The 14,203-nt window shown below is 35.2% G+C and overlaps 3 protein-coding genes across 4 annotated transcripts; 2 read left to right on the forward strand and 1 right to left on the reverse strand.

Moving 5' to 3' along the window:
• Window positions 1-220: 220 nt before the first annotated feature.
• LOC131427234 (F-box-like/WD repeat-containing protein TBL1XR1) lies at window positions 221-3,125 on the reverse strand. Its single transcript, XM_058590242.1, has 4 exons — window positions 2,869-3,125; window positions 1,828-2,807; window positions 1,649-1,765; window positions 221-1,587 (listed from the first exon to the last, which is right to left on the reverse strand). The coding sequence occupies exons 1-4, from the start codon at window positions 2,924-2,926 to the stop codon at window positions 1,204-1,206; spliced, it is 1,539 nt and encodes a 512-aa protein (XP_058446225.1). The 5' UTR covers window positions 2,927-3,125; the 3' UTR covers window positions 221-1,203.
• Window positions 3,126-10,454: 7,329 nt separating this feature from the next.
• LOC131427235 (large ribosomal subunit protein P1) lies at window positions 10,455-11,353 on the forward strand. The gene is made up of 3 exons (XM_058590243.1): window positions 10,455-10,641; window positions 10,906-11,155; window positions 11,215-11,353. The coding sequence occupies exons 1-3, from the start codon at window positions 10,567-10,569 to the stop codon at window positions 11,226-11,228; spliced, it is 339 nt and encodes a 112-aa protein (XP_058446226.1). The 5' UTR covers window positions 10,455-10,566; the 3' UTR covers window positions 11,229-11,353.
• Window positions 11,354-12,640: 1,287 nt separating this feature from the next.
• Window positions 12,641-14,150, forward strand: LOC131427237 (ribonuclease H2 subunit A). 2 transcript variants are annotated; one of them, XM_058590245.1, is made up of 2 exons: window positions 12,641-13,004; window positions 13,064-14,150. In XM_058590245.1, exons 1-2 carry the CDS (start codon window positions 12,800-12,802, stop codon window positions 13,849-13,851), a joined length of 993 nt encoding a protein of 330 aa, XP_058446228.1. In that variant the 5' UTR covers window positions 12,641-12,799; the 3' UTR covers window positions 13,852-14,150. The 2 variants fall into 2 exon arrangements, with proteins under 2 accessions (XP_058446228.1, XP_058446229.1); XM_058590246.1 differs by having other exon boundaries at window positions 12,865-13,004; window positions 13,057-14,150.
• The last annotated feature ends 53 nt before the right edge of the window (window positions 14,151-14,203 follow it).

Raw genomic sequence — 14,203 nt, forward strand, 5'->3', positions numbered from 1 at the left:
CGATTTAAATCATGACCAGATGAATCGTAAAAAACGAAAGATTTCTTTCTAAACGTAAGAGTGATGCAGTTTGGTTCTCCAAGCAGCTATCGTAATCCGTGGGTAATGCGCCACCAGCATTTTATTTATTTCAGTTGAATTGTAAACCACATTTCAAAATGACGTAAATGTAGAATTATTGCTATTTTATGCATATTGAATAAAGAAATGAAATACAACATTTGGGTTTAAAAACTAGTTTATTACTTCTACGGGCAGAATGAATTGTGATTTGACAACATCCGATCAGCATCGATGAAACATCTTACTTGATAATTCACTTACTTTTTTATGTATTTGAGTGGTTTTTCAACAAGCATTTATCGCTCGAGCATGCTCGTATATATTGATTTAGTGGCATTAACCATTCGATAGTCGCACTAGTGTTGACTATACCACGATCTGAACTGTAATGAACTCACCTTTGTAGTGTAGTGTACTATTTCTGGAAGATTAACACCAGTCGTACATACTTGTGTATAGTAAATGAGTTCTGTTTTTGTGCTACACCGATCTAAGACCGAAAAACGAAAACCATATAAGGAATAAAGCTTATTTATCTCCTTGTTTAATTTTGGATGTAATTTTTAAATTGCAGTAAGATCATGAACATGTTATTTTATCAAGAAATTTTTTGAGTATAGTAATATTTTTGTTCAATACTCCGAAGTGATCTGGCAGTATGTAACTTATATCTAGTAAAATAATCATGCATGCACTCATTTACACAAAACCAATATATGAAAAAGGATACAGGGAAACATGTTGTTGTATGAAAATAACATGATCATATATCACATAATTTAGAGTGAATCTTAATACATAAAGAAGTTTCATTAAACAATTCTTATGCTTCTTTCATTCCAAAATTTTGAATCAAAACATTATAGGAGTTAAAATAAGCTTATAATGAAGGATGTAAAATCTAATTGCAGTCGATTCTGATTGCGCTGTCAAGATACAATAGAATGTATGTATTTCTCTCTTCTACACTATTGTTTCCTATACACTACTTAAAGCTAAATCTTAACACAAAATGAAAATCGTTAGAGTAATGTTGCAATGTGCAGGAACATTCCTCAAACGACAAGAAAAACACTTCGTAGTCAAAACTCATGAACCGATTGAGTTGACCTTTTTCTCGACTGCAGTCGTTAGTCCCGCTCATAACTTCCTCAAGTCCAGTACAAACACGCTACCGTCACTAGCACTGGCACCAACCTTGCTTCCTCGAGAATTCCAGCACACCTCGAAAATACCTCCGGTACCCTTGTAGCTGTGCACCAATTGTCCGCTCTGTGTGCTCCAAATATGTACACATTTATCGAAACTTCCCGATGCCAGAAACTTTCCATCTGGACTGAATGCAACTGAATAAACGGGTTCCGTGTGTTTTGTCAATGTATGAATACAAGCACCCCGCTCTACATCCCAAAGACGAACCGTTGAATCAAAGGAAGCACTTGCTAAAATAAGGTTCATATTTGGATTGTTTGTGCCGGTGCCAGTCGGTGACCATTTGATCGTGTAGATTTCTTTTGAGTGAGCCTTTGAAAATGAATCGAAACATTATTCAAAATCGATCGTAAGTTTGCATCAAATAACTAACCTGTAAATCATGAACACATGTATCCTGTTTCATTGACCAAATCTTCAAAGTCATGTCATCCGAACAGGACGCCAACAGCTGGCCTTGCGGATCCCATTTGATGGCATTGACTTCATTCTACAATAAGATTAATAAATGAGAAATTCTATCTAGACCACTTGGATAGCAAAAACTGTTACCGTATGTCCTTGGAAAGACTTTATAGGTTTGTCTACGCCCAGTTTGCACACGTGAATGCACTGATCAGTACTGCAACTAGCAAACGACTGGTTTGACTGCCAATCCACGTCCAATGCCGGAGCAGAGTGAAAGCTGAACTGTTGCGTACATTGACCGGTAGCGGCATCCCAAATGATGGTCGTTTTATCTACTCCTGCCGATAAAATGTAGTTGCCGCGTTTGTTCCACTTGAGTGCAAAAATCGGCCCCTTGTGCTGCCCCAAGGTACTTGCTAGCAAACCATCAGTACGCCAAATTCGAGCGTACCCATCGTATGAACCAGTTGCTAAAAGCGTCCCATCACAGTTCCAATCCAATGATGTGACATCCTTATTGCTGGGTACTTCCGTTCCACCCTTCTGGATGCAATGTCTTAGAACAAGTTGATTCGGATTTGTTGAGTTATCGGACATGTCCCAAATACGGGCAGTGCTGTCACCCGAACCGCTTGCAAGTAAATCTGTGCTTGGGTTCCAAGCACAAATAAACACCTCACTCTCGTGACCACGCAGAACCGTGGCCTTCGATGCGGGGATCTCGATACTCTGATCAACTTCCATATTCTCAGATGGAACCGGTGTTGATGTTGACGTGGTTGTCGTAGTCGTGGAAGTTGTAGTTTGAGCAGTCGATGTTTCTTCAGTGGTTGTGTTAGTTGTTCCATTTGTTTCCGTTGTTTCGGTCTTGATTGTTTGCTTCTGTTGATTCTGCATATTTTGCCTTATTGCTACCACCTCCGGCATTACAGCATCGATCAGACTTAAACTCTCCACCAAGCGTTGCTCAGTTCCATCTTCGCCAATGCTAATTTCGGCTTCCGTGTACTGTAAGCCTTTCTGCAAAATACTAAGCAGTGCGGCCGGTGGAACTAGCGCTCCATTTATGTTGCTTTGCGAAATGTGAGACTCAATTCCAAATGTGTACGCTGAGTGAGAAAACCCTACAAACATCAATCTAAATAAGTTTATTTCGGAAGTGAGGAAATATGTATAGGAACTAACCTGATTCTTGGAGGTAGCGGTAAACAAGAAAATTCACTTCGTCACTGGAGAAGCTCATTGTTTTGCGGTCGTCTGATCCTGAGTTTCAGAGATACGAACGAAAATAAGCTGTCTTATTGTGAATCAAACTTTACTTGTCCAAGAATAGTATCCAAACTGTTTCAGCCCAATGAAATTATTGATTAAAAATTGAAAAATACTTCAAAAACGAGTGTTTTGCTTTTCCTACAATTTCATTCTCGCGACTAATTTTGACAGTTGCATTATGCTTTACAACCACACACATACTCAGAACAGACAGAAACGCGTTTTTGCAGTGCGTTTCTCGATTTGAACACACGGGAAAAAATGCATATCACAGTACACCGCAAAAATCACTTTTTTTTTTTTTTTTTTTTGTTTCAATTATAGAGGCTTTAACATCTTAGGTCATTCACCTCTTCGGACCAGAAAATCTCTCTGACCCTATGTGCGGGGTTGGGAATCGAACCCAGGCGGGCTGCGTGAAAGGTATCGACTATCCCATCACGCTATACCCGTCCCCAAAATCACTTTTTAAAATGTTTTAATGAATGTTCGCGACAGATGATTTTTATCATTTATTCAAGCAAACATATGTAGAATTTCATAATGATATCGTTTGATGTTTAGCCACAAGAATACCGTATGCGAATCTAAAGACCACCTTATGAAGTCACGAAAATTGGATTTTCAATAAAAAGCTTTATGAAATTCATACGAAATGTTTTGGAACATTGGGCCAAATTTTTATGACAAACATAACTGTTGAATTCATGTTATTCGTATAAAATTAAACTAGTGATTGATGAGATACATATTGCAGAGTCATTAACATTATAATAGAGGTATATTTTCATATTGATTTTTCGAAAAGGCGATTTTTCATGCATCATAAAATTTGCCTTGCAATTTTCACTACTTAATTATTATATTTACTTAGAAACCTGATACACTGGTGATGAATACAAGTAGTATTCGAAATACGTATCTGTGATGTGACGTCTATTATGTTGTGAGATACATACTGAATGCGTATAGTGACGTGATATACCTATAGTAGAATTCAATCGACGACACGACCTGCCACTCGACTATAAAAACTGTGTCGCAAATTTAACTACCCCTCAGTAACTGGTAATGTCAAAACGGAATCGCTTGAAAAAATGTTGGAACTGGCAACACAAGTTGGTAAATTATTGATTTTGAAAAACAGTTACCAGTATCCTTGGAAACCACATATGGAATGTAAACAAAAACAAGAGATTCTCACTTAAAACGAAACCACTGAGTGTAGTTGGAACGCTGGCAGGTATTAAGTTTATTCTTTCAGAGATCTGCCATAACTGCATAATCTGCCATAGCGATTGACACACGTATGCCGCTTTGAAGTCAATGGCGCGACACTTCTGGAGTACTTGTCTCATAACGAATATGTAATTCGTAGTGGCGTACCGTACCGACAACGCTAATTATTCACTACCAAAAATTTGATTTCGGTTGTTAAAGGCAGTAAAAAACTTCCCGTGTGTTATCTCCAGAGGGAATATATTCATCTAACTAGGCATTTTTCACTTTCATAACGTTCCCAGAAATTTCAACTTTTTATGTCGTCTATTTAGAAGTCCAGTCTGCAGATTTAATAAAAAATGTGTCTATACTAGAACATTTTTGCTCTTGCGTTGGGGATCTGAATGACCTGTAAATGCTTACCTTAACGTAAGAATTGTCCGGACTTCGCTAGGTGTCAGACGCCATGTTGTTGAAGACGAATCCCAATACTCAGGTAATTCTAAAACGCTCTCTAGATTCAGAATTGTCGCTATTTGTTGCAATCTGGCAAGCTTATCGTGAACGGACCAGGATGTAGCTCCCGTAAGGAATGAAGCCAATGCTCGAGCTTCCTGGTCTAAAACTAGTCCACCAAACCGATTGAATGTAGACTTTTTGATAACTCGCTCCAGACGACTTGTAACGGTCGTCAAATGGTGAGATAACTAAGTCCTCACAAGTCCCTATCTCATGCCTCCCCGAGCGTTTATGATGACATTTGGTCAATAGAACGGCGTCGACTGGGTGCTATCGCCTTCTGCGTTAGTAGCAGAATGAGAGGGTGCGAAATGGCTTGTAGATAGAAGCCCATCCTAAAGTGCAATGTTTATCTTAGTATATTACAACATATAATTCTGTTGTTTATTACATCATGTATTATTATTATTATTATTATTAGAAGAGCGTAACTTACACTGCGACATTAACTGTTTTATTGTATAATAGCATATTGTTTCATATATTATCGTCTTACGCAAGACAGTATGTGGTTTAAATGCCCAGAATTTCTGCGCGGACCGGAAATAAGTTGGCCTATACAGAAGAACTCTGCTGTAGACACGGAAGAGTCTTATGTTGTTATATACTATGTTGTATGGTATTATACTGCATTGCATTATATCATATTTGATTGTATTATATTATATTTTATTATATTATATTATATTATATTATATTATATTATAGGGTTTATTATGAGTAGTACTACGTACCTCTGCGCAAAATATAAATTTGTTTTCCTTAAAAGTTTTCATTTTTAAAGTAACTTTTAACTAAATATCAAGGTCGTCACAAGATGAGCTTGGTCCTCACTGGTTCCTGTTTCATGCCTACACGTGTGTCTGTGGTGACAATTGGTCGATGGAATGCGTTGATGGCAGAATAAGAGAATGAGAAATGACATATAAATTCAAGTTATATAATATCATAGCATATCGCAACATATCATTTTATTCATTATATTATTTATTATATAATTCATTATACTATATTATATTGTTTTTATTATTATTTTCATTATTATATTTATTGTTATTATTATTAATTTGTCATCAATAATAATAACATATATTATTTTTATAGATGTGGATATTATTATTGTTATTAGAAAAGAAATATTTTACTTCCTGCAGTATTGCGAAGATAGAAGAGCATAACTGACACTCTTCATTAACTGTTATTTTATATATTGTTTTATAATGTATTATATTACATTATATTATATTATATTATATTATATTATATTATATTATATTATATTATATTATATTATATTATATTATATTATATTATATTATATTATATTATATTATATTATATTATATTATATTATATTATATTATATTATATTATATTATATTATATTATATTATATTATATTATATTATATTATATTATATTATATTATATTATGTTATATTATATTGTTTTGTAATCTATTATATCATATTATGTTATATTAATTTCATTACACTATGTTTCATTGTATTTTTGTATTAATCAATATAAAACACTTTGCACGGGGGCGCGAAGGAGAGGGAGCATCAGGGCATCGGACGAATTGATGACTGGACGAGGGATTGTGGATAGCCAGCCCAAGTCACTTGAAGGAAACTTGTTTCCTTCGGAAGGTTTGAAATGAGTCTGACGCGCCCTTCTCAAACAAACAATCAGGCGGGTTCAAGCATGTATAGCGATATGCTTCATCCATGTACTGAATATTATGGTTGGAAGAGCATCTTTTATTCCCGCGGAAAACGACTAAGTGACTCTACTTACATATCCGCCCAACGGATGAGTCATATCGGGGCTACTGTAAGTCTACCCGCATCCACTGGCAAGTCCTTGAACTGATGGTGGCTTCACTTCACATCACATCACATCACTCGCTCCAGACGACTTGTAACTTCACTAGTAATGATACTAACCAATCCATCATAATTTCTTTATTCGAGATCGAACTAAAAAACACAAAGCGATTAGAAATCCATTTATACGAAGATAACCACTCACCAAGCATCGGTGTTTGACAAACTTTATATACAATTCAGCTCTCGAATGAATTATTGTTATTTTTTGCAGTTTTTTGTAAATGATTTTGAATAATCATGAATTGTGGAATTATTCCACAACTGTTTCAAACTGTTTGTTTATTTATTCTGGTGCTCCTTGGTAACTAGCTCATAGCAACTTAAACAGTGTTGCTCGAATAGTTAGTTTTTGTCATTTTCAAGGGGTCGCTATGTTTATGGTAATCAAAATTTTGGTCTAACCAAACGAAAAGTATATTTGGTACGACTGAGTTTATTGTTGAAATAAACTAACGATTCATTACATGTCTACAAAAGTTGAGTTGATGTCATCGGCAACGTTCTTGTTGATCCAATTCTGCTATATCTTTATATCAAGAAAAATGGTTCAATTCACGCGTTTTTTTTATAACGGCCAATAAGCCATCCATCAACATTCACTTTGAAGAGTAATTTCGAATGACTCGACACTCGCTGAGAGTAAGTCATAATAGTAAACGACAGAGAAAAGTTTTCTCTTTCGTCTGGTGTTAAATTTAATACTCTATCTTTCATAGCTCGCTTCTTTCGAAAGTGGAAGTTGACAGGAGGCTTATTGGCTTATTATCTATGATTTATTGGTGAAATGATGCAACTAAGTTTACTATTTAAATTAATTATAATAGTTTTATTTCTTATGAATCATAGTAATTTTTCCCGCGCGAATAAACCAGAGCATTTTTTTCATTTTTTATTGATAATTAAGAATATTTTAGAAAATTTCATAACATTACATAACACATTTTCTTTACAATAAATATTTGATGCAGGATTTCTATCTTTAACGGACTGGTGGAGCACCGGATCGTTGGATACTATAAAAATTAAAACAACAACAGAGCTTGATTGTGATATGTGGACAGTTCGATCGTCTAGCAACGGCAATGACAAAAAATTTAAAAAAATAAAAACAACAGTTTTATAGGAATTTTAAAACGAATATAAATCGAAATGAAAGGGGTATAACCAAATACAAATAATAATACCCCTAAGTCCCATACAAACGAACCGCCAATGTTTGGTTCACAGCATGAACAAGTAAGCCTAGCCAATATCTTACTTTCATTGCGATAGTTTGAAAATGTGGAAGGAGATCGTTTCTGGCAACGCTTTATGCTAGTTGCTACGGTGCAAAGCAAACTTGTTTGTTTATGTTTATCGTTGCTGTATTAAACTGCAACAATCAGTCTAAATATCGCCGACACTAGCACAAAAGATGGAAAATGAACACAAACACCCATGAATCTACAAATATCACTACAATCGAATATACAATCCACTAGTTCTATAATTATATTTTTTAGCTTACATTTCGCTGGTAATCTTGATTATCAGATAAAAACTGTTTGTTTATTTATTTTTCACTATAATAAACAGTAACTATGGTGAACTTGTTCTTACCCTACATTGTCACTCTGACAGTGTATTATGACAGTGTACCGCACGATGCAAAATGTGTCCTTGAAAATTTGCCGAAGCATTTCGTATTATATTTTGTATTTGGTATAACCTTGTGTTATCAAATAGCTTAAGTCGCAAAGAAATCGTTCCGATTCTGTTAACTTTATTTAGATGAATCCAGCCAAATCGCAGTTACAAATTCCTAATTGTATAAATGAAGTTTTAGATAGGATCGAGTTTTAGATATAGTTTTAAATAACTTACGTTTAGTGATTTCTTTGCTAACGTAACTTAGCTAACATTAGTGTTCAGAACAAGAACAGCGTGAACAGATCTAAAATGAGCGGCATTTGTGATTAACCTCAAATTAACACGAGTTTGTTTCTCACCTATTGCTAATAGATTTTGTGAACGGTGATTGCTAAATATACCTCGTCGTGTTCACACCTAATTCCTATTTCAATACAAATTCAATGTATAAAGTATTTAATTCAGACTATATAAATGACCTTACTGTAATAACTGAAGAATTTATAAATGTATAACCGAACTTCACTATCTTGATCGAGGAAATGAAATGATGGTGATGACGGATGAGCTTCATTTTCATTTCACGTTTCTGTTTGTGTGGAGCATACACTGAAAGAATTATGGGGCTCGCTGATCGGTGTGGCGCGCTCAACACCTTGTAAATTAATTTGAACAGACCCTGTCAGCTTGGAGCGAAATCAATCTTCAGTCCTGCAACGCCATCGCTCGACATCACATTCAACATATCATGTTAATTGTATGGGCGCGCAATGCTGCTTTTTTGGCGGGCGCAAATTTGACATTTCTCTTCCTTACTTCTATGTACGAGATTCGATGCGGACTCGCCTGAGGGCATCATGCTCGCTAAAAAGGATATTGCCAATGATTTGTTCGTGAAGTGTGAGAGCTGGATATCTTGTTAGTATGATGTCTTTGGTTTGAATTAAATCGTTTTATTCCTTAAAAGAAACAAAAATGTACGATTTTAACAAACACAAGCATTAGTTGAAATAGTTAAATTTAAGGTAATTTATTTCAACAAAAAAGTGCGAATCTATGCGCAACAATTCTTAATTTTATCTAAACTTTGTAAATATTTTTTAAATTGAATTAAATGTGAAATTGTTTGTAAAGAAATTGGCAAGAACACACAAGTGAAATATTTGTTATTTTCATCAAAATATCGATTGAAACCAACTATTCAACTGAGGAAAATTTATTATAATGTTTTATAGTTTCATGCAGCAATATTTGCTATTTTTCACTATTTCAATATATTACTTGTGCGCTATATGCTACTTGTGCGTTTCTGTCCGTTTCTTGACAAACAATTTCACAGTAAATTCATTTTGAAAAAATAGATTCAAATGAACGAACTTTAGATATTGTTAATAATTTTAGTACATTAAATTCACAAATTTACTAGTTGAACTAAATGAGCTAGAACTAAGTTGTTTCAACTAATGCTATTGCTTGTAAAATCATACAGTTTTGATGTTTTTAAAAATTAAGTGATTTCTTTCAAACTAATTTGTAGAGCAATATTTTGTACTTATATTTCGATTTAATTATCGATTTCAAATTCTTTGTCGGCTTTGTTTGAACATTTGATTTTTTAAGACAGTTGGCTTTTTGTTGAGAGACAATTTTTGCCGTTTTCCAAAATTTCTCTTATTATCAATACATGCGTTCAAATTGTTCAAAACCCCTTTAGGAAATAAAAGAATCAGATACAATTGCACTTTAAAAAAATTGCTCTGATCTATGAAGATTAGACTAACACGGTTCTGTCAAACTTTGGTTGACATATATATTTCTCGTTTGGTTAGATAAAAATTTGGATTCAAATCGAACATTTTGAAGGGAGAAATTGGTTCAAAACAATCATATACTAGCTTGAACTGAGCATAAATCAAATTCAAAAATCTACCTGTTTCGTTAGTTTAAACATACTCCATTTCTCTGCGTGAATAATTAAGAAGTAAACATAAAAAATGATGGATTATTCATAGTAAAAAAGGAAACATTTGCTTTTAGACTCATTTGAAATGATCACGTCGAACTTTCAACCATCACCACCACGCCATCTCGTGGTAAATATGCTGAGTAACCGGATTCCTGCAATAACTACCCAATTTTATGAGTAATAAAGATTTTTATTATCTGAGTAAAGATAACTGAGCGTGTAAATTTTGAATGTCAAATTAAAAACGCATACTACTACTTCCGCAACGAGCTGTCGTTTGCGTTCGGTTCCATCTCTTTTGCAAAGTAAATTCCATACTGTGCAGTGTTCTCTTCTGGAGCTAAGGTCGATTTTTTGACGACTTGCACGGTTTTTCGTTTAAAAATGGCTCTAAACAAAGCTGAATTAGCCTGTGTGTACTCGGCACTAATCCTCGTTGACGATGATGTTGCCGTAACTGTGAGTATTGCAAAATACTAGTAGCACTATTTTCTATCAAAGCATTTAGCTCTCAAATTGTCAAAACTGACCACTGTTTTTGAACATCGATTATTAGAATCTAGAAAGCTCAAAAGTTAAAAATTAGTAATAGTTTGTAGAGTGGTGAATAAATCTATTTGTTGATATATTTACTATAATATGAAGTATCAAATTTTTACAGAGTTTTAGGTTATGTTTTTATTTACGGTGTGGAAACTCGATTATAAATTTTGACATTTTTAGGATGAGAAAATCTCTACCATTCTCAAGGCTGCCAACGTGGATATCGAGCCATATTGGCCCGGTCTTTTTGCAAAGGCCCTGGAGGGTATCAACGTCAAGGATTTGATTACTAATATCGGCTCCGGCGTTGGATCAGGTGGTGGTGCTCCCGCTGCTAGCTCTGCTGCAGCTGCAGCACCAGCTGCTGCTGAAAAGAAGGAAGAGAAGAAGGAGGAAGAACCCGAGGAATCCGATGACGACATGGGATTCGGTAAGAAACGAAAAGGAAAAGTATTTCTCGATTTCATTGCTATTTTATTCTGTTTTTAGGTCTCTTCGGTTAGATCCTACTTCCTCATCGGTATTCTGCAAAGGAGAGTGCAGGTATTTTCGCCTGCAACATTTTCCATTTGCTGTAACACTAGTACAGTTTTAATGTACCAACGTGTGAATAAAAATTAAGCTTCCATTCAACTACTTTGACAAATCTTCCGAAATGCATCCATAAGTTAAAAGGTGAAAAAAAATTAGTCGGAAATGAGAACGGATTTAACATGACCGTTTATATTGCGTGATACGAAATACATAATAGGGATGAATAAATTTGAAATACACTCCTATTCTGTAATTCAATCGAATTGGAATATTTCGACCAAATCAAATTGCTTTCTGTAATTGGATCGGATGGTGCTTTTGTTAGGAAAACTCGGACTCGATCAAGGTACAGAATGCGAAACTTCGTATTACATCGAAATAATCCGACTCGTGTCTTAGAATTTTAAAAAATATTCCATTTAACATATTAAGCATGAATATCGACCGTCCCACGACAAAAGGGCCTAACTGCAAGTGACCGTTTCTCTTTGTTTACTTTTTCTTTCACGATTTTACCGAACCGATTTTATATTCGACGCTTTACTCTTCGCAAAACTTTCAAGGTAAAACTACAAGCTTTCGATTTATATTGGAAACTAGAGAATTTGCAATAATGGCTCCGTAATAATCAAAACAGAAAGTAAACAAAGAGAGGCTCTCACTTGCAGTAAGGCCCTTTTGTCGTGGGACTTTTGAAATGTACTTCATTTTGATTGCTACCACAAGTATGGGCGCCGGGTCAAAAATGTATTAGGGTGACCAAAATATCTCCGTTACCATACATCCTCCTCAAAGACGCCATAAATGCCCCAATTCAGTAATTGGATCGAATACAAAACTTTGCGTTCTGTATCTCGAAGGAGTTCGAGTTTTCCATACAAAAGTATCAAAATAGGGATGGTTACTTATGTTGTTTTTGCTTGAGAAAACTGAAACTGAGCAAATCTGATATAAAAACCAGGTTCGAAACTGACTCGAATTTCAGTTCAACAACGTTGAAACTAGGTTTGAAACTGGCTTCAAACAAACGGTTTGACAGCAGTTAAAGTGGAAACTGGGTTAGGTTTGGCATCAAGCGAAAACGACATTAGTTTTACTTGCTAATGTGAAATTTGGCATCACACAAAACCTCTACTGCAGCTCAGGCTCGGAATCCTGCAACTTGGTTTTACAACGATATCGCAGGATTTCCGCTTGTTTTTATACGGCATTATAAATTGAATATTTATTTAAAACGTATATGCATTAGAATTTAACTTGGCTGTGATTTACAGATACTCTATTACTATGAAAAACGCCTACAAGTAGACCTTTTCACGTATAAGTTAATTTGACTACTCTACAATGTATATGATGTAATAAGCGTATTAAATGTGAATGACAACGAGAAGGATAAAATTTCGCGCGTCTCCAAGATGCTTTAAAGTTGTTAGGTCGAGATTAACATTCTGCGGTTTATTTATATTGTTCGAGCTACATCAGCTGTTTTACTTCCGTTCCTATACCTATATTGTTTTGTAAAGTTATCCTACAAACGAGAATGTCTTCTCCAATTTCACCTAGCATAGCTTCCACGGAACCTGAACCTAAACAGATCAAAATTGATGGTCTGCAATCGCTAGGTCCATACATCAGCGCGAAAGATAATGCTAAAAATTTTACTTACATATCTGATATACCTCAGATTTGTAAGGATGAACCATGTGTATTGGGTGTTGATGAAGCTGGAAGGGGGCCTGTTTTGGGTAAGTGGAACATTATATGATTTCTAAGTTAACCAATGACTAGCAGTTATAGTTTCTAGGTCCTATGGTTTATGGTATTGCATTCAATCCAATAAGCCAGAAAGATATACTCAAAAAACTGGGATGTGCTGATTCGAAACAGCTGACGGAGGAGAAACGAGATCAGATATTTGACGATATCAATCAAAAGGACTACGCAGTTCAGAGCATTGGTTGGGCGGTAGAAGTAATCTCTCCTAATGAGATCTCAATGAGTATGCTACGACGAACGAAACGTTCACTTAACGAAGTTTCGATGGATTCGGCGATTGGGCTGATAAATCGAGCAATCGAAGCTGACGTAAATATAGCAGAAGTATATGTCGACACGGTAGGACCTCCAGAGAAGTACCAAGCAAAATTACAGGAGCTTTTTCCGAAATTCAAAATCACCGTAGCCAAAAAAGCCGATAGCACATATCCGATCGTTTCGGCTGCTAGTATATGTGCCAAAGTTAGCAGGGACCACGCACTGAAAGTATGGAAATTTCGCGAGGGAATACCCTCGGATATCAGCTACGGAAGCGGTTACCCGGGAGATCCGGTAACGAAAAAATTCCTGGCAGATTACGATTTAGTGTTTGGATTTCCAAGGTTTGTTCGATTCAGTTGGTCGACTGCTTCAAACGCTTTGGAGAAAAAGGCGTACGATGTGGAGTTCGACGACGAGGAGGATGATCAAGAGATGAAAAAAGCCACATATGGTAGTGCCAAACTGTCGAAGTATTTTGCTGCGGATCGTAATGAACAGCGGAAACGTCACGAGTATTTCAGGGAACGATGTTTGAAACACGTTTCTGATATTTAAATTGCACCAATGCCATTCGAAAATAAAACAGTATGTCATAGAAAAACACAAATCTTTCATCTATGAAAAACCTTACGAAAAGTTTTCTAACCATTCGTTTTCATTTCTATATAATTTCAAAACAATATATGACGGCATTACTACGTTAAGCAAATTTAAGCCAAAAAAGCGAATGAAAATTCAAGGGAAGTTATTAGCTTAGCATGGACTTAACGTAGACAATAAAAATAATTAAAACCGTTTCAAGAAATCAAAAACTTTTTTCTCAATGAACAAAAAAAAAAGAATTATTCTCTTTTTCATTTTCGTTTTTATTGTAGTTTCAAGTTTACATAAATTTGTGTTATCTGTA

This window comes from Malaya genurostris, chromosome 2 (assembly GCF_030247185.1).
Source record: "Malaya genurostris strain Urasoe2022 chromosome 2, Malgen_1.1, whole genome shotgun sequence".
Classification (NCBI taxonomy): Eukaryota; Metazoa; Arthropoda; class Insecta; order Diptera; family Culicidae; genus Malaya; species Malaya genurostris.